This window comes from Molossus molossus, unplaced genomic scaffold, assembly GCF_014108415.1.
Source record: "Molossus molossus isolate mMolMol1 unplaced genomic scaffold, mMolMol1.p scaffold_m16_p_6, whole genome shotgun sequence".
In the NCBI taxonomy this organism is placed as follows: Eukaryota; Metazoa; Chordata; class Mammalia; order Chiroptera; family Molossidae; genus Molossus; species Molossus molossus.
In genome coordinates this window covers 86,516,135-86,541,204 of record NW_023425399.1, presented here as the reverse complement: position 1 = coordinate 86,541,204, position 25,070 = coordinate 86,516,135, and the positions used below count along the sequence as shown (strand labels likewise).

At 38.8% G+C, this 25,070-nt stretch overlaps 1 protein-coding gene across 32 annotated transcripts in view; it reads right to left on the bottom strand.

Annotated features, from left to right (window-relative positions):
- DTNA (dystrobrevin alpha) overlaps positions 1 to 25,070 on the bottom strand; it is a 366,392-nt gene that overhangs the window by 92,715 nt on the left and 248,607 nt on the right. For all 32 annotated transcript variants that reach the window (XM_036246103.1, XM_036246104.1, XM_036246100.1 and 29 more), the window contains one exon: positions 24,574 to 24,654. In XM_036246103.1, coding sequence (XP_036101996.1) covers positions 24,574 to 24,654 — 81 coding nt within the window. The remainder of the gene's footprint in view (positions 1 to 24,573; positions 24,655 to 25,070) is intronic.

Genomic DNA, 25,070 nt, shown 5'->3' with positions numbered 1-25,070 from the left:
TCACAGGTCGCTTAACTATGCTGCTCAAAAACAAACAGTTCCTTGGCTACATTATTGACTAGTTCAATTAGCTTACACCATGGTTACTTTTACTAGGATAGTCAAGAAAACCATTTCTATTTCTGTTCCCCCTGAAGTCTTGTTATGACATCCCAGAAACCATTACCACAATCAAGATAATGAATACATTTATCACCCCCAGAATTTTCCTCATGGTCCTTTGTAATCCATCCCAAACCACAAATCTGCTTTCTGTTATGATTTTCTAGAATTCTATATAGCTAAAACCATCCAGTGTGTACTCTTTTTTTGGGGGGGGGGTAGGGGTCTGGGTGCTTTTACTTAGTGTAACTATTTTGAGAGTCATCCATGTTGTTAGATGTAGTAATAGTTTATCCTGTTTGTTGCTGAATAGTATTCTATTATATGGATATATCACAATTTGATTGTTAACTCACCTGTTGATGGACATTTGGGTTGTTCTGGGTTTTGGTGATAAAGAATAAAATTGCTATCCACAATTACACAAATCTTCCATTTCTCTTGGTAGGTACTTAGAAAGGAAGTGGTTATGTTACATGGTAGGAATAGATTTAATTTTTGCAAAACTTCCAAAGTGTTTTCCAAGTAGTTGTATTATTTTACATTCCCATTGACAGTGTATGAGAGTTCCAGTTTCTCCACAATTTTACCAAGTTCAAGGTTCACTTTTCATTATACTTTTGCATTTGAAAATAAATACGTTGTATTCTCAATGAAGTACAGGTTCCAGTTCCTGAGAAATGGGCACTCCACATATACTTTTTTTTTTACCACCAACTCCCAAGTTTTAATCTCCTAAATCTTTGCTTATTTTTGAAACTGTGTTTCAAAAAACAAAACCAACATTTATTAAACTACTCAACTTGGAGTCCAAAGCAGTGGACTTGGAGTCCAAAGACCTAGGTTCAAATCAGACTCTTCTACAAGTGTGTGCCCTCTTAGCCTTGAAGACTTAGAGGCTCATGTTCTTAATTTGTGAAGTGGGTGTGATGTTCCTTAAATGGGAAATGTGTACATTCAAAAGTAGTAGTGCTTAGTACACAGACACAATACATTATACATGAACAAATGAACAGTGTGTTATGTAAAAATATTTTTTTGGGGGGCATATCTCTGGTTCCTGGCAGAGGAATACAAATCACTTTTCAAACTAATTACTTAAATGTTAGGTTTAGGTAAATTCAGATTTATGGGATTTTAAACTTGCAACCTTCTCTGTATATCACATAACAAGGAAATTATTTGTCTTTTTAAATGTTATTTATTCCATTTTTCAATTTAGCAACCAAGGCATTCCTCCAAAATTAGCATCTATAAGTTGAATTTATTTATTTTATTTTTTTGAGGAAAGAATCTGGGATTCTATCATTATTCCCTACCTATTTGATCTATAGATCCTCTGGATCTAGTCGTTGGGGATATGTCTGGGTGTAGGATACAAAAATAGCAGTGATAAAAAAATCTGGCCCATTGTCCTGATTGTTTTCTGTGCCCGGTCATCATGGGAAGTAGGTTAGTCATCTGGTTCCTGGCTATGGGTCATGTGAAACACAGTGGAGGAGAGGCATATGAACTATGAACTTGAGCATAGGAGGGAGATGGCTACAAGCCAGGAAGGAGAAATGGCTGCTGGGAGAGGGAGGGAATTTGGACGCCTAGGTTTCTCCTGTTGAGTCTTTGTAGGGCATAAAGAGGTCTCAGTGTTCCCAGGGGTGGAATCTCTAGGTCCACAGAAGTGGCCAACATGTCCACAGGTGTATGGGAGGGTCCCTTAGGCACTTCAGCCTCTGCGTGCCCAACCTACATGCATCTCCTCTCTGCCAGAACCACTTTCTCTGGGGTTCCCTTTCCTGATGAATGGCCTCAGCCTCTTTGTTCTTCCCCTGACCCAGCTAGAATCTGGATTTTATCTCTGGATCCTCATAACTCACATGCTGTCAATGACTGAGTCCTGTAGACTCTGTCTCTAAAATATCACTTACATTCCTCCATTTCCATGCACCCTTATTTCCATCCCCCAATGTTATCACCATTATCTCATACTGGTTGACAAAGTCAATTCTTTCATCTTCATTCTTACTCCACTCCAATTCTTTCTAAACACTGTAGTCAGAGTGACATTTCTGAACTGCGCATCTGATCACTTATATGCTGGCTAAAGTCCTTTAATAATGTCCCATTAAGTTGAAATTCAATTCTCCAACATGGCTTGCAAAGTTCTTTCTGGTGTGGCCCAAGTTACTTCTCATCTGTGTCTCATCCATCATGCCTTAGTGTCAATATTACAAAGACGTCTTTCTGGATTTTTCACCTTGACATTTTGTACCCTCCTACAAACCACCTATTCCCCATTAAGACCCCATTCTTCCCCATTATTTAGCAGACTCTCTGTGCAGACCAGCTGGTTAACGGTTTCCCCTCTGCATTGTATGTGCCACAGGAAGAGACTCTGCTTGTTGTGACAACTGTTCATACCCTCACATCATAGGAGCTTAATAAATATCTGTTGGCGAAGTAAGCACATGGACAAGAAAATGACTCAACAGTGAAAATGTATTTGATTGCTAAATAGGCAATAAGGTATAGTCATGAAGAATCACAAAAGCCTTGGTTTGAATCCTAGGCGTATCATCCGTCATGTTACTTGGCTTCTCTGAGTCTTCATCTTAGAAAAGTGGAGCTGTAACAGCATCTACCCTCAGATAATTACCATGAAAGTTAAATGGGGTGATGCCTGTACAATGCTTGGATAGGGCATGTAACTAGCAAATAATAATATGGACAAATAAAATATCTAGAAATCATAAGAAAGTTACTAAAAATAGATATGTGCTATAGTGTGTTTCCATACATTTAAGGTCTCAATATAAGGAAAAATAAAATATGAATTATGCCCATGAGACCAGATGATTGTAAATGACAAGTAAAACTAGGTTTCATAATTATGCAGAAGGCACTGGTAGGGCCTGGGGACTCAATGGCAAGCAATGCAGATGCGGCTCCTGACTCAGGAGCCAACGGTCTGAGGGGGACACAGACATGACTCACAGTCACACAAGCAGATAACCAGAAATGATGACTTCAGTGATATACAGGGTGTTAGGTAAAAACCTGGATTATGTTATGGTCGTGAAGGTCAGAAGTACAAGATAAGGCTGCAGGAACATTGTAGCCAGGATAAGGATGGGTCTTTGTGCTAAGAGTCTAAAGACACAGGATTTTGAGAGTAACACGATCTGAAATGCAGCTTAAAAATATTATTTCTGACTGTGAGGGAAGAAAGGAACGGAGCTGGACCGGCATGCCTGTGGAAATGGCTGCAGCTCATTGCTCCAGTCCGAGGAAGAGATGGTGGTGTTTTTGCACGGGGAGTGGCAGTACACAGAGAAACTGTGATCATGCATATTATATGCACTTATTTTCTAGGAGTGGCAAAGTAGAAAGAATACAGATTTTGTAATCACGAAGAGTGAGGTTTCACTCCTGGCTTCATGACAACCTGTAAAACTGTGAGCAAGTTATTTCACCTTGTAATTTTATTTATTATTCCTTATTAGACATGAGAAAACTAATACCATCCACAGGAAGTTATACAAGTGCTGACCACAGGGTTTGGCACATAACAGGTGCTCAACAAATGATAGCTATTAGTGTCAAAATGATCAAACAAACATCTATGGTCTACAGCCATCCTATGCTATTATTAATGACAAGATGTGTGAATCCAAACCTAAATTTTAGACTAGTCTTCCAATTTCAATAAACTAATGAACATGTAATTTTGAGCATATATTTTATGAGTTCCAGAAAAGAAGCACAAGCCACATCTCACAAACAAAAGCAGATACTTATTCAGATACTTGTCATAAATTCTGAGTTAGTAGAGTTTGAGTTGGTTTTACTGTATTTGATAATTAGAGACCTGGTGACAAAGGCCTTCTTTCATAAAAGTTTATTGGAAACTTTTTTTCATTGGTAACTACTTTGGGAGGCGCAGATCACAGAGCAGAATTGTGCCAGGCAGTCAGCTGGGTTTCTACTGGCTTCCCCGGCTAGCTGTGGCCTTGGGCCAGTCACTTAACTTCTTTCTGTAAATTTCAGTTTCCTTATCTGAAAAATAGTGACAATAACAGTTCCTCTATTACAGGGTAATTTTGGGGATGAAATAAGGTAATTGATGTAAAGCATTTCACACAGTCTTTAGTGCATTATAAGCATAATTCAATATCTAATTATTATTGAGAAAGATAAGTGTCACAATTCTCTTGCTGAGTTAAATAGAAACATTAGAAATGTGCTAAGTTGAGAGTCATTGGGAAGTTATTAAGAGGTCTGTTTTAAAGTCTGACAGTTGTATAAATATGCTTACTGTTGAGCTATCAAATCGTTTTAGAAAATGAGGACATCTAGCTACGCAACAAAGATGATATACCACTAGATGGCACTGCACACATTTTACTAAATAGTTCTCAAGATGTACCGGTCCATCATAAAGCACCTGCTCTTAGGTACAGGAAGTGGAGTTTCCTCGTCTATATATATATAACTATGCATTTTACACTAATATACTGGAAAGGCAAAAGTGTGCACAGGGAAATTATTTAGTTAACGTTAACCATATCAAGAATAAACAAAAGTTGTGCTTAAAAGCAGAATTTAGTAATTCATAGAATCTTAAAAATAACATTAGTGTTAATTGCACATATTAATTATTAATACTTCACAGTAGTTTGTCTTTATTAATAAATGAAAACAGACAAAACTTCAAAAGTTTGTCTTAAATCCCAGAAATTTCAGGTTGAAAAGGTCTGGGATAGCCTGTTATGTTCTATTAGGTGGTGAGGTGTGTTGCAGGAAGCTGGTAATTATCAAATCAGAATGATTTATGTAATTACATATATGCATACTGTTATAGAGGGGTTTGAGATTTACATCTATATGAAGGTCACTTGTTGCATTATGACCTGCTTTCTTAATTATGCGACAAGGAAATTACAGTTAGGCTGGGAATTGAAGATAATTTGTGGATATGCCACAGGGACTACATATGCCACCGGGAATATATATATCCCTCTAGTGTATACACTGTGTGTGTGTGTGTGTGTGTGTGTGTGTGTGTGTTTGTGTGTATGTGTGTATGGTGCATCCATGTACAAGCCCTCTCAACTCATACCCACACTTGCTACTCATGCTTAAAGTGATGGTGACTGGTGTCTGAGTCTTTGCTTATGACTTGTTTTCCCATTTATAAGACATGCAGGTAAATGCAGTTTTGACTTACTCATCAGATCCCATAGCAAAGGAAATAGGTCATTTCTCCTAAAGACTCATCCCATTCTCCCCTCCCTAGACCTAAGTTTCCTGACCTTCAGTGCACTATTTCTGGGTGAAATATCCATACTCTTTGAGTATGAGAACCAAGTTCAGGTGGTATTTCTGGTTAGTTTATGCTGCACGTTTGAAGTGCCAAATGGTGTTTGTTTCATAGCATATTCTTAAAATATGTTTGCTGGCTTGTAGAAAAATTAATATGGTGATTCAATAAAGTTCTGATATCTTTGGAACTAAAAGATGAACACACATATAAGCATTGTCTTTTTCCTATGATAGCTCTCAAATAGAAATTTCATTCAGTGTTCTGAATGCAAAGCAGGCTTTAAGTAAAAATGCTTTTAAGGAACTCCATAAATGGGCCAGGCAGCCACAGAGGTGGGGAGAGGAACTGATCCCCTTGTGAGAGTCAGAATGACCCCAGGTTTCTCTTCAAACTCATTACCCTAAGCCGCTAACTAGCCTTCTTTGTCTGCCTTCCACGCCAGAGACTAAAAACTTCATTCACAAAACAACATTTATTTAGCCCTTATTATGTGGCAGCACTGTTCTGAGTTCTTGAATTATCACGGACAAGACAGGCAGTCTCTGACCACACAGAACTCACAGGTAGTGGCAACAGAAACATTGAGCAAATAAGTGCATCGAGTGTGCTACAATAATAATCTATTTTCTCTTACAGAGAAAAACACGGGCTTTGTGATAACAGACTTAAACTCAAGTATCTCTTCATTTGTATAATGGAAATAATATTCACCTTTTAAAAAAATCTTATAGGCGTTCTGAAGAGCAATAAAAATTTACATGGAAAACATTAACATGTAAAACATGACATACATTGTAGATATTCTTATTTTTGAGAGGAAACAAAATGTACCGTCACATTCAGATAAAATTATAAAACTTTCTCCCTTCAAGTTCTTTCAATTCTTTACTTCACTCTGTTGGTTATAAAGATACAATCTGATCTGTCTTCTATAATTTCAGGTTTGTTTTTCTCTTAATTAATGTAATATATTATAAATCAATGAGAGATTATATAATGAGTGTAATATATTAAAAATCGACGAGAGATTATATCACCGTGATGACTATTTTAGTTCACTTTCAGATCAAATACTTATCTTGAAAGTCAGAGAGCCTCAGCTTGTGAGAAAACAAGGCTATGTCAATGTATAACTACTCACCACACTTCTATTACACATACAGGCATTAACATATGGAGAAAGACTGCCATATGCTTCTATATACAGAGTTGGGAAAGAAAGCAAGACATGACATTTCAATCTTCAAAAGAAATTAAATCCCATCAGTAACTTGAATGATTCTATAATACATTATTCTTGATGTTATAGGTAACTTAACAAAACATGAGGGTCTGGCCATCAAAGAGGTTGTAATTCTCCTTGGGAAAGATGCTCAGAAGGCCTAATTGAAGATCAGGCTAAGACTCTACATTACAAAAATCCCACATTCATAGTGCAGATTTATTTTTTTACTTCTCACCCGAGGATATTTTTCTATTTATTATCAGACAGAGTGTGAGGGAGGGAGGGAGGGAGAGAGAAAGAGAGACAGAAACATCAATGTGAGAGGGACACATTGACTGGTTGTCTCCCGCACAACCACAACCAGGGCCAGAGACAAACCGCAACCAAAATATGTACCCTTGGCCAGAATCGAGCCTGCGACTCATTGGTCTGCAGGCTGACTCTCTAACCACTGAGTCAAACTGGCCAGGGTCATAGTGCAGATTTAAATAAAAAAGCTATTGAAGCTCAAATTACAGGGATGCTATTGTGGACTGGAAACTTTGGAAAGATTTGGAGGAAGCGGAGGTAGGGCTCAAGTTGGTTCCTGAATCAAAGCAGGATGTGAACACATATGGAGGAGGAGGGGAGAATACTCTAAGAAGAAGAAAATCAAGCAACCAGTGGCACAGAATAAAGAATAAAGATGGTACAATCAGGTCTTTTATTGACTTGACTGAGCCAGAAGAGTCTGTGTCGGGGCTTATTGGAAAGCAGGGTCTGGAACTTAAATAAACTTTCCCGTTGCCCATTGTTTCACACTTTTCTAATTTTTAGTAATCAAATAGATCGAGAATTTGCAACTTGTAAAATTTAATGCTTAGTTTCATTTTTCAAACCACCATGTCAGCTAATTCTGACCCCCACCTACAGCCAACCAGTCCAGTGTGAAAGCTAGAAGTGATCTTTTTGTAAAAAAAAATTTATTTTCCTTTATTGATTTTTAGAGAGAGAGAGAAAGGGAGAGGGAGAGAGAGATAGAAACATTGATGAGAGAGAACATTGATTAGCCACCTCCCGCATGCCCCACACTGGGAATTTGGCTCACAACCTGGGCATGTGCCCTGACCGGGAATTGAACCGGTGACCTGTTGGTGCATGGCTTGATGCTCAACCATTGAGCCATACCGGCTGGGCTAGAGGTGATCTTTAGAGCAGTGAGTGGGTCTGATTCCACAGGTCTAGGGTGTGGCCAGGGCATCCCTAGGTTAAGCACCTCCTTAAGTAATTTTGCAAAGACAATGAAGTTGGAGAACCACTGCTATGGAGTATGACTTCAAGCATGGAGTTAGACAAGGGACAGGAAATAGATGCTTATTTGATACAGAAGAATTTATTTAAAAGATACCATGAGAACCTCAGGAACATTGTGGTCAAGAAATCTATGTGCAAATTAGCCAGTTGTTAAGCTAGTCTTAAATGAAGTATTTTTTTTGGACTCAATTAGGCCTTTTATCATGACAAGATAGTGTTTAAAAGCTTTTGGGAGAGCGAAGAACTTAGTTACAGATATGCATTGCCAGAGTCAACAAATGTGTTTTGATGTGAATATGTTGACGATATTAGTCGTCACTCACATTAACAGTGAGTTTGTAAAGAAAATGTTAATTAAAGTACAATGGTCAGATTTGATTTCCACAAGTGAGCCATACCTTTCTAAACTATATATCTAAATATCTGAATTGCTCACCAAATTATCTCATGCTTCCAAACTCAACATCTTCCTTGCTCCCAAAACATGCCTTTATCACCAAGATAGTTCTTTTTGCTACAAATCCTAGGGCAGATGCATCGTATCTTACAAATACAGCATTTTAGTTTCACTTAATTTCTTGCTTAATATAGATTATATGATGACAGAGCTTCAGTAAAAGGTCTATAACATATTTTTGGTATAAAATAAAATTAAATAACATGTTAGTCATCAAAGACTCTGATAGTACATCCATTGTCTACTAGGAAAAAGCAGTGTTGCTGTGTTTGTAGTAATTATTACAATGAGGTATACTAATTATTGGCTCAATAGCTGTCGTACTATAAATTAAATTTAACAAAATTCAATTAAACAGGCATTTAGTAAGCCTATTATTTTTCAAAGTATTGTACCAAGGATTGTAAAAGTACTACAAAAGGTAAATGAAACGAATAATCTGAACAATAACTAATTTCTCAGTGCAGGTGTTTAACTTTGTTCAGAATAAATTTCATAACTTTAGAAGCAAGGGAATCTAATATTTTATCTCCCCTCTGGGTAGTAATTTTAGGCTTCACTGAACAACTCTGTATAGGTTCCTTCAGTGTGCTCTTACCATGTCCTACCATTTACTGACTTCCACTTAGATGTTTTTTGTAGTAAGCCTCATCACTCATCTCCAGTTTCTGCAATTTTCAATCTATCCAAAACAATATTTTAAGTCTTAGCTTTGGTCATACGATTCTCTATTGCCTATTGAGTAACACCCAAGCTTTTAAGCATAAAAACCAATGTTTGGAAGCAAGTCTTCTAATCTATAGCCTTATCTCCTAATCTCTAGCTTCTCTCAAATCCTATGCTCCAGTCGCACTAGACTTTCTATAATTCCAGAATATTCCCTTGTCTATCTTGTATGTTCCTTTACTCAGCCTGCTCCCTTCATCAGCTACATCCTTCAGTATACTATCTTTCAAGGTACTGCATACACACATGTTCACAAGGAAGCCCATTCTGATGCCCTCATGTGGAATTCCCATCCCCCCTTTGTTGCTCTCAGATACCTTCACATGTCTAATAGATCATTTATGACACTCTGCACTCCCAACAGTTATTAATCAATAAGTCGTCCCCTTCATTTGTTTTAGATAAACCCTTGATTGGACTTCAGGGCAGAGGAGGGTCTTTGAAATGAGGAGGATCTTTTTTATTTAAAAAAAAAGTTTTTTCCTTTATTTATTTTACACAGAGAGGAAGTGAGAGGGAGAGAGAGATGGAAACATCAATGAGAGAGAACATTGACTGGGTGCCTCCGACATGCCCCCCTCCAGGGATCAGGCCCACAACCTGGACATGTGTCCTGACCAGGAATGGAATCAGTGACCTCTTAGTGCATGGTTCAATGCTCAACCACTGAGCCACACTGGCCAGATGAGGAGGGTCATGAGTGTTTTCAGGGGAAAGGGCCAGTGGCTTTCATCAGATTCTCCCAAAGATACATGGGGAGAGAAGCTTAAGAACCTTAACACTAAATTATGAGCAACTTGAAGACTTGGACTGTGTCTTGTTCATCTTTCTATTCCTCATGGCTACTTGCAAAATGCGTTGTTCAAACTGGGTGCTTAATAATGCTTGGGGAATGGCACAGAGGATCTACTGTTTACCAGACATTACTTATAATTCCTAGAATCTTTCCCTTTGCCTCATATTCTAAGACAGCTCAATGAGACATATTGAGCATAGTTTCCCACAATTCCTTTATTATTCTTTGCATACCCTGACTTGAGCAGAAGGCCAGAATCCTAAATTCTAGAGGTCATATTTCAAGAGAAAGAGTATCCATAGGGCTAGCAACCATGAGAACTGTCTTTCACTTTTCCTTTGTAGCTGTTGATCTCATGACCCTAGATCATGTGCCCATCTGGCTAACATGAACACTAAGAGACAAAGTATGTGGGGACATTGAAGAATGAATAAGCAGCAATCAGCTTGGACGTGTTGCCTTTTTCTGCGTTCACCCTATTCTGTTTAAATATATAATTCATTGTCTTTGTGCAGTGAGAGTAAATAATATTACAGAAAATAGAAAATGCATTTCACTCATCCACTCAGAATATAACCATGGCCCAGTTTCCTAGTGCATGGAAAACTGTCTGGGAGGTGGTCTAGCATTTGGGATGAACAGATCACTGGATAATCTGCAGTACAGATTATCTACAGGTATCTTGAGTGAGGTCAAGAATATGGGAAGTGTATCTTTCTGCTATAGGAAAAAAATATTTTTAAAAGTTAGTAGAAAATACTGATGAGGAAATCTCCAATGTAGAAAGCCAAGATACACAATAGGTAATGCTTCAGACCCCTTTTGGTACCATTTCAAAATCTTGACTCCACCTCATTCTCCAGCCCCTGTATAAGTGACCATATGACATAGACTTTGACCAGCTCCATCTGCACCCAGGCAGCATTTGGCCTCAGGCTCTTGCTGCATATCTCTGATGCCTCAGGACGAACAGCTGGAACCTAACATTCTTACATGTGCAACCCATAAGTGCAAGAGTAGGCCACCCTTGACCAATGCAGGGCAAAGCAACTGGATCAGTATTTCCTCCTTTTGTGTTTTGGGTGGACAGTTCTGGGGTGCATTTTGCAAGCTTCCTTAGCAGTTCCTGCATTATTTGTCGCTTTTCCTTTCTTGTTCCATTTCTGCTCTGGGTTCAGTATCCAAATGAACAGCTTCCAGACAAGTCTTGCTGTGGAGTCTGTTTTCTGGGGAAACACAGGCTGAAGCCCTGGTTCGAATCAAGTCCTTGTCTATCACTGATTGAAAAATCCCAGCATAATAAATGACAAGACAATGATGATTATGACCATGTTCAGGTTAGATTCTGATTCTGTTTGCTCGTATAATTTTCCCTCAGCTTATCCTTCTCCACAATATGATATCAATGTCTCATTCTGCAGTGTTGAATTTGACAAAGCGCATCATACTTGATCTTACATGGAAGTCCATTATTTTTCTGAGAAACTAAGCTACTCAGGGTTGGTGCCATTATTAGCTTCATAGAAGCTGGGTGGTCCACATGCTTGCCTCTTGAGGACAAGGTTTGACAGACATCATGGGATAGTGACTCTGTTTACCATGGCACTTGGCTAATATCTGAAAGTTAGAAGTTAAGTTCTCATTACATGATTTCATCTGGTGTCTATCCATGGGGAGCCACTTAATAATGCTTTCCTCACCTGGAAGGAGTGGAACTTTTCAATCCCTGATTGAAAAGCAGGAAAAGCAGAAGTCCTAGCCTAGCACCATGAATGAGTCAAGATAGCTACAAACTTAATTTATTTCAATAGTTATATATATATATATATAATTTCCTTTAAACATCAAACGTGTAAGCAATTTTTTTCTTTAGAAAATGAAAGTTTGCTAAGGGGACTAAAAGATTAGATAAAAGTTTATATAGCAAAGTTTCAGGGTATATCTACCATTTGATATTAAGAAATCAGGAGCTTTATAATAAATAAAATGCATTCATTAGATTCTAAACTTGGGGTTATTCTAACACCAAATTTGCACACTAAGGAGTTTTTCTTCCCATAGTCTAGCATAATGCTTGGCATGCAGTAAATCTCAGTCCATATTTGCTGAATGATAAATAAGTTAGTGACTGATAATAACAACAAATGCCAACAAAGCCCAAGGAATAAATCAAGGTGGCATCAGGAATAACTTTCCTGCAGTATCACAGGTGTGGTTATGTAAAAGAGGCTGTTCTCCCAACCCTGTCCTCCAGACTGTCTTCTGTTTTCTCTTGTTACTCCTCAGAAACCAGAGATCCTGGGAGCCAGGCTGTGGGACAGCACCCCTTGGTATCCCTTCATTGCTCTGATGACTGGCTCTGGGCCGATCGGCAGGCTCCCAAGAACATAGCTAGGCAGGCCATTCAGGGAAGGTCATTGAATCTTGCTTTGGCACCTGTCAGATGAGGTTGAGGAAGCTTGAAAGGCTTTCCTCTGTATGTATCACTCTTTCCCAAGTGACTGGGGCATTTAAAGATGAGGCACTTTTCTAAATTGTGAGAGTAAAAGTGCCTAGTTGGTATAGCTTCCTGGTTTAATGCAGAACAGGAGAAGGGGAAGAAAGCTGACAGATATGACATCCAGATGTCTAGAAACAAGACCAGAGGTGGCACTTAGTTCACAGGTTGGGCAGTGGCAGCAGTTTGATCAGAAACAGCTTCTGGCATTCTCTAAAAATACTAAGAAGAAAACGAATACCTGAATTTTTAATATCTTAAAAATAAAAGCAACTGGAAAATAAAATGAGGATCAAAAAATGGCGGCGGAGTGAATGGAAGCTACACAGACCATCTCCCAGGACCAAATTGTAATTACAACGAAAATAAAGACAAATTGTCAGGAAGGGGCAACTGAAAGTCAGCTCAGAGGACCACATAACCAGGGACACTGACTCAATCCTGGTAGGCTTGCGAGGATGTGAGAGGGGGTTGGGAGCCCACGGTCCGCAGCGGCCTGGGCTGGGACCAGCGGACTCGGCTGGGACCAGGGGACTCTGCTGGAAGCTGCTGCCACCTCAGCTGGTTCCTGTGACTTCGGCTGGGTCCTGTGGCCTCAGCTGGGTGCTACGCCCTCAGCTGATGCTGCAGCCTCGGCCGCCCTTAGCTGGGAGCAGTGCCCTCAGGTTAAAAGTCCCAGGTGGCCCCACTACGCAGAGTCTGGACAGAGGCTAAATTGGCAGCCGCCACTCACCTTAGGCTCTGGCAGAGGGAAAGCAGACTGGACTGGAACTGTGTGGGGACACTCGGGATTTGGAGGGTGCTCAGAGCTTTTGCTGAGTGCAGCCACGCAGGACTGTGGTCATCTTACTACTTCCCAGGGCCCTGGGAAGAGGTGGCATCCCTTCCCTTGGAGATTCAACCCCACCCGATGGCCATTGAAATGCTAATTGAGGCCCATTAACAACCAGCATCTGCCCCGCCCTCAGGAAATCCTTTTACACTGAGCATCTGAGGGAGTTTTTCAGTCAACTCAGAAACCAAGGCTCTTCAGGTGACCTCTACTAATAGCCTCCAGGCAAAAAAAGCTAGAGGATAACTACCATTCCCTGGGCTAGCAACCCTAACCAGGAAAGTTCAGAATTGACAGTGGTGGTTAAAGTGGGTCCTCCCTGGCTCATCCAAACCCAGGAGAGGGAGCCACAAACAGCAGAACACTAACACCCACGGGGAAAATTTGGCAGACTCCAAAGCCCACTGTGATAGCCAAAATGGTGAAAAACAGAAACAAAAGCCAAATGAAGGAACAAGAGACCTCTACCGAAGATGAGATAAATGAAGTGCAGTTAAGCAAGTTAATAGAACTAGAATTCAGAGCCATGATCTTGAGGAAGCGCAACAGCATGTGTAAGGACATAAGCACCATGAGTAAAGACATAGAAATGTTGAAAATCAACCAGTTGGAAATTAAAAATGACATATCAAAAATGAAAAACACATTGGAAGGTCTAAAAAGCAGAGTAGAGGAAGCTGAGGACTGGATCAGTGAATTAGAAGGCAGTGTAGAAAAAAATCAACCAATCAGAAAACCAAAAGGAAAAAAACGATTAAAAAACAGGAAGACAGCTTAAGAGAACTGTGGGACAACTGGAAATGTAATGATATTCGCATCATAGGAGTCCTCGAAGAAGAAGAAAATGAGCAAGGGTTAGAGAATATATTCAAAGAAATAGTAACAGAAAACTTCCCTAATTTGGTGAAGGAAGAAGGCATTCAAGTTCAAGAAGCACAGAGTAAGAAGAAGAACCCAAACAGGCCCACACCAAGACACATAGTAATCAAACTGCCAAAAATTAAAGACAAAGAGAGAATCCTAAAAGCACCAAGAGATAAGCAACAGGTTACCTACAAAGGAAACCCCATAAGGCTCTCAGCTGACTTCTCACAAGAAACACTACAGGCCAGAAGGGAATGGCATGAAGTAATCAAGGTGATGAAAAACAAGAATCTGAATACAAGACTACTCTACCCAGCAAAGCTATCATTCAAAATAGAAGGTTAAATAAAGAGCTTTCCAGACAAAAAAAAGCTAAAGAAACACATTAGCACCAAACCAGCACTGCAAGAAATGTTAAAAGGACTGCTGTAATTAGCAGTAGAAATGGGAAGAAAAATAGAACCACACTAAACAAAAATGGCAATAAATAAGTACATATCAATAATCACCTTAAATGTAAATAGATTGAATGCTCCCATAAAAAGACACAGAGTAGCTGATTGGATAAGAAAACATGACTCATCTATATGTTGTTTACAAGAGACCCACCTCACAACAAAAGACTCACATAGGTTAAAAGTGAAGGGATGGAAAGAAATCTTCCAAGCAAACAGAAAGGGAAAAAGAGCTGGGATAGCAATACTCATATCCGATAAAATAGATTTCAAAATGAAGGCCATAAATAGAGACAAAGAAGGCCACTACATAATATTGAAAGGATCTATCCAACAGGAAGATATAACCTTGATAAACATATATGCACTCAATATAGGAGCAACAACATATATTAAAAATCTTCTGGAGGACTTCAAAGTAGAAATTGATAGCAATACAATCATAGCAGGGGACTTCAACACCCCGCTGACATCACTGGATAGATCCTCTAGACAAAAAATTAGCAAGGAAACAGAGACTTTAAATGAAGCACTAGACCAAATGGATTTAATAGATATCTACCGAGAATTACACCCCAAAACTACAGAATTCACATTCTTCTCAAGTGCACATGGGACATTCTCAAAGATAGACCACATGTTAGGGCAAAATCTAACTCTCTACAAGTTCAAGAAGACTGAAATCATATCAAGCATCTTCGCAGATCACAATGGCATGAAACTAGAAATCAATTGCAAGAAGAACATAGAAAGACATTTGAACACTTGGAAGCTAAATAGCATGTTATTAAACAATAAATGGGTCACCGAGGAGATCAAGGAAGAAATAAAAAACTTCCTGGAAACCAATGAAAATGAAGACACAACAACACAAAATCTATGGGATGCAGCGAAAGCAGTTCTGAGAGGGAAGTTTATAGCACTACAGGCCTACCTCAGAAAACAAGAAAAATCTCTAATAGACTATCTAACCTCACAACTTAAAGAACTAGAGAGCAAACAAGAAGAAAACTCTAGAGCAAGTAGAAGGAAGGAAATGGTAAAGATCAGAGCAGGAATAAACAAAATAGAGACCAAAAAAACAAAGGATCAACGAAACAAAGAGCTGGTTTTTTGAAATGATAAACAATATTGATGGACTCTTAGCTAGACCCACCAAGAAACAAAGAGAAAGAACCCAAAAACACAAAATCAGAAATGAAAGAGGAGAGGTAACAACTGACACCACAGAAATACAAAAGATCGTTAACAACTACTATGAACAATTATATGGCAACAAATTTGTCAATCTAAGCGAAATGGAAAAATTTCTAGAAACACATAGTCTCCCAAAACTGGACCAGGAAGAGATAGAAAACTTGAACAGACCAATAACAACAGAAGAAATTGAAGATGTAATCAAGACTCTCCCAGCAAACAAAAGCCCAGGCCTGGATAGTTTCACGGGGGAGTTTTACCGAACATTCAAAGAAGAACTAACACCCATTCTCCTCAAACTATTTCAAAAAATTCAAGAAGAAGAAAGACTTCCAAACTCGTTTTATGAAGCCAGCATAATTCTAATTCCATAACCTGAAAAAGACACTACCAAGAAAGAAAACTACAGGCCAATATCCCTGATGAACATAGACGCCAAAATCCTGAACAAAATATTAGCAAATCATCTCCAGCAATACATCAAAAAAATTATTCACCATGACCAAGTGGGATTCATCCCAGGGATGCAAGGCTCGTACAATATTCGCGCAAATCAATAAATGTGATACACCACATAAATAAAATGAAGAATAAAAACCACATATTAATAGATGCCAAAAAAGCCTTCGACAAAACCCAGCATCCATTTCTGATAAAAACGCTCAGCAATCTGGGAATAGAGGGATCATATCTAGACATAATAAAGGCCATTTATGAAAGACCTACAGCCAACATCATACTCAATGGGCAAAAACTAAAAGCATTTTCCTTAAGGACAGGAACAAGGCAAAGATGCCCACTTTCGCCACTCTTATTTAGCATAATACTGGAAGTCTTAGCCACAGCAATCAGACAGGAAGAAAAAATAAAAGGGATCCAAATTGGAAAGGAGGAAGTGAAATTGTCATTATTTGCAGATGACATGATATTATATGTAGAAAACCCCAAAGACTCCATCAAAAATTTACTAGACTTAATAAATGAATTTGGCAAAGTAGCAGGATACAAAATTAATGTCAAGAAATTGATGGCATTCTTATACACCAATGATGAACTCACAGAAAGAGAAACTAAGAAAACAATCCCATTTACCATTGCGGCAAAAAAATTAAGATACCTAGGAATAAACTTAACCAAAGAAATAAAGGACCTATTCGCAGAAAACTGCAGGTCATTGAAGAAAGAAATAGAGAAAGTTATAAAAAAGTGGAGGCACATACCCTGTTCATGATTGGAAGAATGAACATCATTAAAATGTCCATATTACCCAAAGCAATCTATAGATTCAACGCAATCCCCATCAAAATACCAATGGCATACTTCACAGAATTAGAACAAGTACTTCAAAAGTTCATCTGGAACCAAAAAAGACCTCGAATAGCCACAGCAATCTTGAAAAAGAAGAACAAAGTTGGAGGGATCACATTACAAGATTTCAGGTTATACTACAAAGCCACTGTAATCAAAACAGCCTGGTACTGGCACAAGAACAGGCATATAGACCAGTGGAACAGAACAGAGAACCCAGAAATGGACCCAAGGCTATATGCTCAATTAATATTTGACAAAGATGGCGAGAGCATACAGTGGAGTAAAGACAGCCTCTTTAATAAATGGTGCTGGGAAAATTGGACAGTTACATGCAGAAAAATGAAGCTAGACCATCAACTTACACCCTACACGAGAATAAACTCAAAATAGATAAAAGACTTAAATGTGACTCATGAATCCATAAAAATCCTAGAAGAAACTGTAGGCAACAAAATTTCAGACATTATACGCAGCAGAATTTTCACTGATACATCACCTAAGGCAATAGAAACAAAGGAGAAAATGAACACATGGGACTACATCAAACTCAAAAGGTTCTGCACAGCAAAATACAATCATCAAAACGGAAGGGCTACCAACTGTATGGGAGAGCATAATTGCCAATGATATATCAGATAAGGGGTTAATTTCCAATATATATAGAGTGCTTATACAACTCCACAAAAGGAAGACAAAGAACCCAATTAAAAAATGGGCAGAGGAACTAAATAGACACCTCTCCAAACAGGACATACAAATGGCTGAGACATATGAAGAATGCTCATCATCACTAAGCATCAGAGAGATGCAAATTAATACAACAATGAGGTATCACCTCACACCTGTCAGAATGGCCGCCATCAACAAATCATCTAACAACAAGTGTTGACAAGGGTGTGGAAAAAAGGGGACTCTAGTACACTGCTGGTGGGAATGCAGACCGGTATAGCCACTATGGAAAACACTATGGTGTTACCTCAAAAAATTAAAAATTGAACTTCCATTTGATCCAGTGATCCTACTTCTAGGAATATACCCTAAGAAGCCTGAAACACCAATCAGAAAGAATATATGTACCCCCATGTTTGTAGCAGTACTATTTACAATAGCTAAGATCTGGAAACAGCCCAAGTGTCCATCCGTAGACGAATGGATAAAAGCTGTGGTACATATACACAATGGAGTACTACGCTGCTGTAAGAAAGAAAGATCTCTTATCCTTTGAGACTACATGGAGGGACCTGGAAAGTATCATCCTAAATGAAACAAGCCAAACAGAGAAAGACAAGTATCATATGATGTCACTTATTTGTGGAATATAATGAACTTAGCAGTCTGAGGAATGGGATAGTACCAGAGACGTGGAAGTGGGGTACAGACTGACAATCCCCAGAAGAGGGGGTGGTGGGGGAGAGATAAACCACGGAACTTATATGCATGTATGCATGAACAGTGGACAAGGACAACAAACTGGGGACAGGGCAGGAAGGGAGGGGGAGGGGGGAATCAGTGGGGGAAAAAGGAGAAACATCTATAACAAAAATTAATTAATAAAAAAAAATTAAAAAAATAAAATAAGAGCAACTGAAAGGCAGAGCAGAAGTTTGCTCTGACTAAGGGGAGACAATGTGCCACAGGTCCAAAGTACCCAGAGAAGAGTGTGTTTTTTGCTGCCATATCACCCGACAGAAAACTTGAATGCATTTGTTCTGCTGCCACCAACTCCCCAACAGGACATTTGGGGAACGTTGTATTGTAGCAATGAACTTTTCTTTATTCTAAATAAGTGTCTAGAATGATTCAGCATCAGGAATAAAGATGAGTATCAAAAACATTCGGAGCAATACAAACAAAGACAATTATGCTCCAAGGGTTTGTCATCTGCCACTTTAGTTCCCTAACTAAACATTCCTGCTCATCCGTCCAACCCCTTCCTGGAGACAGTCTGACTCTTCCTTGGGGAGACACCTTCTATACTTCTCTTTTAAATAACTTTCTTTTTGGGGATCTATTTCTCTACCTGAAATTTTTACTTTAAATTTTATTTTTTCATCCAATGTTCTATATGCCATTATCTAGAAAATAGAAACATCTAAGATTTTGGATAGTGTAATAGGTAGAATTCTAAGATGCGCCTCCCACTCCCCACCCAGATTCCTGGCCCAAGATTTTACCTTCTCTCCGTTATTCAATCAAACCCTGATCCAGGTAATGCTGTGAAGGAATTCTGCAGATGTAATTAAGGTCCTAGGATCAGTGGACCTTAACATAGGGGATTATCTGGGTGGGCCTGACCTAATCACACGAATCCTGTAAAAGTAGAGTTTTCTCTGGCTGGTCACAGAGAAGGAAGGCAGAGAAACACCCTCTGGCTGACCTGGAAGAAGCAGGGAACATCCATGCTCTGAATGGCCTGTGGGACCACATGGCAAGAAAAGTGGGTGGCCTCTAGGAACTGAGAGTAGTAGCCTGTCAGCGAGGAACAAGAACCTCAATCCTTCAACCACAAGGTAATGAATTCTGCCAACAGCCATGCTGTGGAAGAGAACCCTGAGAGCCAGATGAGAACCCCAGACCTAGCCGGTATGCTGATTTCAGCCTCCTGAAACCCTGAGCTGAGAATCCAGTCATGCGGTGTTGGACTTCTGGCCTCTAGAAACCAAGATAATAAATGTGTGTTGTTTTAAGCTGCTAAGTGTGTGGTAATTTGTTATGCAATGGTAGAACGCTGATACAGGCAGCCCAAAATCCACATACTTGAAAGTGAGGCAGAGAGAAGAAATATGGTTGAACACTAGTTTGAAAAAAAAAAAAATGATTGAGATAGCAGTACTTATTACTAAGAAACACTAGAAGATTACTCCTATCCATAAGACTTGTCACCTGGGTGGTGAAAGACGAATCTAGTGGAGACCATTCATTCATTCACTCATTCACTCATTCATTCATTCACAGAAGAATACTTTTTCAGGTCTTACTACATGTATAGCACTCCCTTGCGTTCATTTTGCAGTGACAGGAAACCTTTGGGTAAAAAGGTATGTGCATTTTATTTCTGGATCATAAGAGATCCTGAAAGTTTAGAGCTGTTAAAGACAAAAGCATGTATTCTGACCTTAAATTATATCTGGATGAGGGATACTCTTCAAATGCTTCATTTACTAGAGGACAGATATTTTGAGAAAATAAAAGTTCAGATACAAATATATACTTTTTCATCTTTCCTTTTAAACAAAATTTTAATTGATATAAGTGATAGAAAGAAAATTCTACTTGTGGCCAGAAGAACGAAATGATGGTGCAATGTCAGTTGTGGGTATGGGGGACAGTCCCCCTTGCTTCCTTGCTTTTGTTCCACTGTCAGACAGGAGAGAGTAGGTTTCTGATTTATTTCTCTTATTGCTTTTTGTTGTTCATGAACTTACAGCTACATTCCATTGACTTCAAAGTAATTTCTGGAAAAAGATCTGCTGACATTACAGGGTATCTGGATCATTAACCATGTCAATGCTGACTGAGGAAATAATGTTATAGCAGGAAAGTTATTTGTTTAAGATCAAGGCTGAACTGTTACCATTTGCACACATGCCTAGAAATGGTATATAGGATATTTATTTTGTGGAAAGTTACCAGGAAATCTGGACATTAAAGAGAAGGCTGTTGATTACAGAGGAGTATTAGGAATATATCGGTATTCTCCATTCTGTACCATTTCTTCTAGAAAATAAAATAGCCAATCTGTTCTCTAATTTTTAGAGAGAATGTGCTAGTCATGGCATGGGGAGGGAGAGTATGACATCTACAAAGATGAATAGTGAGAGAAAGAAGCTGATCTGGAAAACAAATCCTAAGGAGAAAAGTTGAAGGAATATTTTGCCTTATAAAAACCAACTCTTCTTTTATAGCAGAGGTTGGTAAATGTTTATTGTGGACATAGGGCACCACCATATAATGGATTAATACTATGTAGATATTATGTTAGCATGTACAGGATGGGACAAAAGTAGGTTTACAGTTGTTTGTATGGAAAATAATACAACAATCAATAAATAATAATACAAGAATAAACTGTTTTATGTACTCACAACTGTAAACCTACTTTTGCCCCACCCTGTGTATAACAACAGAGGAAATACATTTCTACAACATTTTGATGATAAAATTAAAAATACAATAAATGAGTACAATGTTTTTAATTCTTGTCTATCAATAAACAGACTGGAATTCTTTTTGTGAGAAAAACATTTTGCTTAATTGCGGTTACAAATTAGTGTCCTTCCTCTCTTTTCAAATTGGTTACGAATCTTCATCTGTAAAAATTATTCTTAGTATACAGTCAATACAAAAATAGGTGCTGGGCTCACTTAGTCTATGAAACACAGTTTTCTGGCCTCTTATAGAAAGTCTTTTCAGAACACTGGGGATCATTTATTCTCAGCATCTATCAAGAATTGCTTTAGAGGAATTGAACATAGATATCAGTGATAGGGATCAATGCTTTAGATGGGACACCATAAACAGACCAGGCAAGGGCTGCGGGGAAGAAAATATGGGGAATTAACTGACACTTCTGACCCTTAAATTTAGATAAGAAAGAAATCTCATAAAATGTATACTTTCCATGCTATATCCAGACAACATTTATTTTTTCCTTGGGGATTACTTTACCAGTGTCAGTTTTTATGTTTTTTTCTCCATTATATCATTTTTAAGTTTAGTTCTGGTAACAAACAAAATAAATTGTACCTGTAAATAATGGCTGGACCTAAAAATAAACAACCCATTTTCAGTTAAAGTCTATCAATTTCTATGAAGTAAACATAAGAATTTCCAATAAAGCAACGTAGTTAGGAATACACTATGAAAATTTTTTTCTTATTTCTTTTATTGTAGAGTAAAACTCCATCATTTATTTTGAGCTAGGTTCTACTGTAGCCAATAGTGATCTTCTAATACAGGGGTATTTAATATTGATGCACATATGTCACATAAACAGTACTCCTGGTTATCTTCCCCAAAGAAAGGCTTTAACTTCGATTAAAATAAGCCCGGCTCAATTGTGTGGGCATTTTGGAAGTACCTCAGTATCACCATTGTTATATTTATTGTTAGGAAGGAAAACTCAGCAAACACATATAGTATTTGCATCAACGTAGAAACAATTTGAAAAAGAAGTTTCATTTTAGCACAGCATTCAACATATGCTTGTATTTCTTCCTTGAGCCTTAGTTTTGTCTAGTTTGTATAGAATGTAATATATTTTCTCATACTAAAATGTATAAAATTTGTAAGGCACATTGTAAAGCAAATAACACTTTTCAGCTTACTGTCTATCAATTCTTTTAAGTCTCAGCCCAGTTATCTCCCTGTATAGGAAACTTCTCTCAGCGGCTCCACACCCAAGTCAGGGTACTGCCTCCTCGGTGCTCCCACAACACATTGTACACATTCTTGTCATTACACTTCCACACTGTTTTATAAGTCTGTTTAATAGTCCATCTACCCACTTAGACTTTGGGCAACCTCAAGTTAGGGACTGCATCTTATTCACCATCAGAGCTCTGTCCCTGGTATCTAACAGTGTCAAACATAGAGTAGGAGATCATTATAAGTTTACTAAATTAAGAAGTACATGAATGGATACACTGAGGGCAACTGGACAGGTGTGAAGCTTCTCTTTCACCAGGGATGGGCTATCACTGTTTTCCAAGATAGTAATTTTTCCTTGAAAACCAGGATGACTATGCTGTGGTTCTGGATGTAGGGTAAATATGAGCACCAGAAAAGAATAGGAAGAGGAAAAAGAGATGCCCAAGAAGGAGAAAGGACCTTCATCAAAGAGCAGGAGGAATGCAGTATGGCCTGTGGGTTGCTGGACCCAGTTAGGGTCAACATGTGTACCCTTTGTAACGTTGTCGGTAGAGGGTTTACAAAGAACTATGAGACTCTTCCCTCCCTCCCTCCCTCCCTCCCTCCCTCCCTCCCTCCCTCCCTCCCTCCCTCCCTCCCTCCTTCCTTCCTTCCTTCCTTCCTTCCTTCCTTCCTTCCTTCCTTCCTTCCTTCTCTCTCTCTTTTCTCCATCCTTACCATTTTGTAATGTCATTTTGAAATTACCTACTTCTACTGAAAGCAGACTAAGGAAGACTATGCTTGGCAATGCTTTGAGGAGACAGACTCCCATCCCTATTCCTTATCCCCTCCCTTCTATTTTGAGGGCCAATGGTAATGAGGGGGAAAAAAAAGAAAAAAAGAAAGAGAGGATCCTATCACATTTTTATAGCTGAAAACATAGAGATTCTTCTTTTTGTTTAAATATGGGTCATGAGGTTGAGGCAGACGGAAAGCTTTGCCTCTGTGGGTGCATTTCCTTGCCCTGTAACACCAGGCCTGTAAGTACAACCACAGATTCCTTCCACCTAGAATGCTTTTCTCACTGCCTTCTGGGTGGGGGGGAGCATTGTGTTAGCTTTCTGTGAGGAGTAAAAACATGTCTTTGATGTTTGATAAACCTACGTTTTTTCTCCATTCTCCTCCTGCCTCAAACTTCCACTCCATTGTTCTGGGCTGGAGAATATCTGCTGATGGGCCATGTGAGGGCCACATGCACACTGCCCAGCCCCAGAGTCACGATCAGCTGTAGGTCCCAAAGAGTGCCCCAAGAAACGCCTGCTGGAGACTCTGGGAGGGTAGAGCTGTGGACACGGCTGGTTTCTGTGTTCACCAAGTGTCTAATTCTCATGGCAGTAATTCAAGAACTATGTGTATGTACTCAGGATAACATGGTTTTCATTTTCTAACGCATCCAATACTAATTCGAAAATGAGAAGTGTTACAGCAGTCAGTTGTTAAAACAAAGTACTATTTTTTCCCCCCCAAGAGACAGTGAATAGGGTAATATGATGGAAGCACTGACCCAGCAGGAACATACATCTGCTCACTGTGATTAGTGATCCAACTTGCTGCTTATATTTTAAAATGTGGGGAAAAGCTGAAGGAAGTTGCTTGGTTTCTTTAAGTACTTTTGTCTCTTCTCTTGCTATTGTCTGATGCAGGCAAATATAGTTAATACCTGATACAAAGGGTGAATTTTCTAGTTTCAGAAGAAACTTGATTGTTTTCCAGGAGATTATAAATATTTTCCTATATTTGTAAAGGAAACACAAATATAAGGGGGACTCAATGTTTGCTATTTTATAAAGTTCTTGGAGACCATATTGATGGCACTGCATTTACAATACCAAAGCTGGAGAAAAGAAGGAAAACATCCATGCAGATTTGAACAATTCCAATGGCAGGATGGAATACCTTAGCTATTCAGAGTAATTAAGCTTTCAGAATTAGGAATAGTCTTGCTACCATTTGTATACCATAATATTCTTTTCATTGTTGTGTAAACATTTTTGTCAGTTCTTGCAAGAAGACCTAGTTTTAATAAACTAAGTAATGAATGTAAATTATAGGATTCATGAAGGTAATTAATCCAAACAACTGGCATACTTACAATTGCATTTCTTCTGAACAAACCTAAGCTTGCATGCTGTTCTGTAGGTGGAGAGTCGGATGCGATCCAGATCTTGAGCCCCTGGGGAGAGGGGGAAACATACACATATGGTATGCCATGTGTGTTTTATTTATAAATAAAACAACTATAAATATAACCCATACAATTACTTTTGTTTTGATAAGAATATAAATATAACTTTAAGACTTGAAAACGTCTTTCCTGTGTCCCTCAGATTCTAGGGGAAGAGAACACATGTAATCAGCACTGAAGATCAGATTGTCAACCATGCTCACGGGCCCAGAAACAACCTCAGCCCTGTGGAATCTGTCACTTCAGAGAAAAATCCGCTCAAGGTGTGACTTAAAGAGCCAGATGATATCAGATAATAAGATAATCAAATATCATTTTAAATGCACTGTCATTGGTCGTTAGAACAAGGCTGTGACGTGAGCACATGCTGAATGCTGGGCAATTTTTTCTGCTTGACCCGAGGC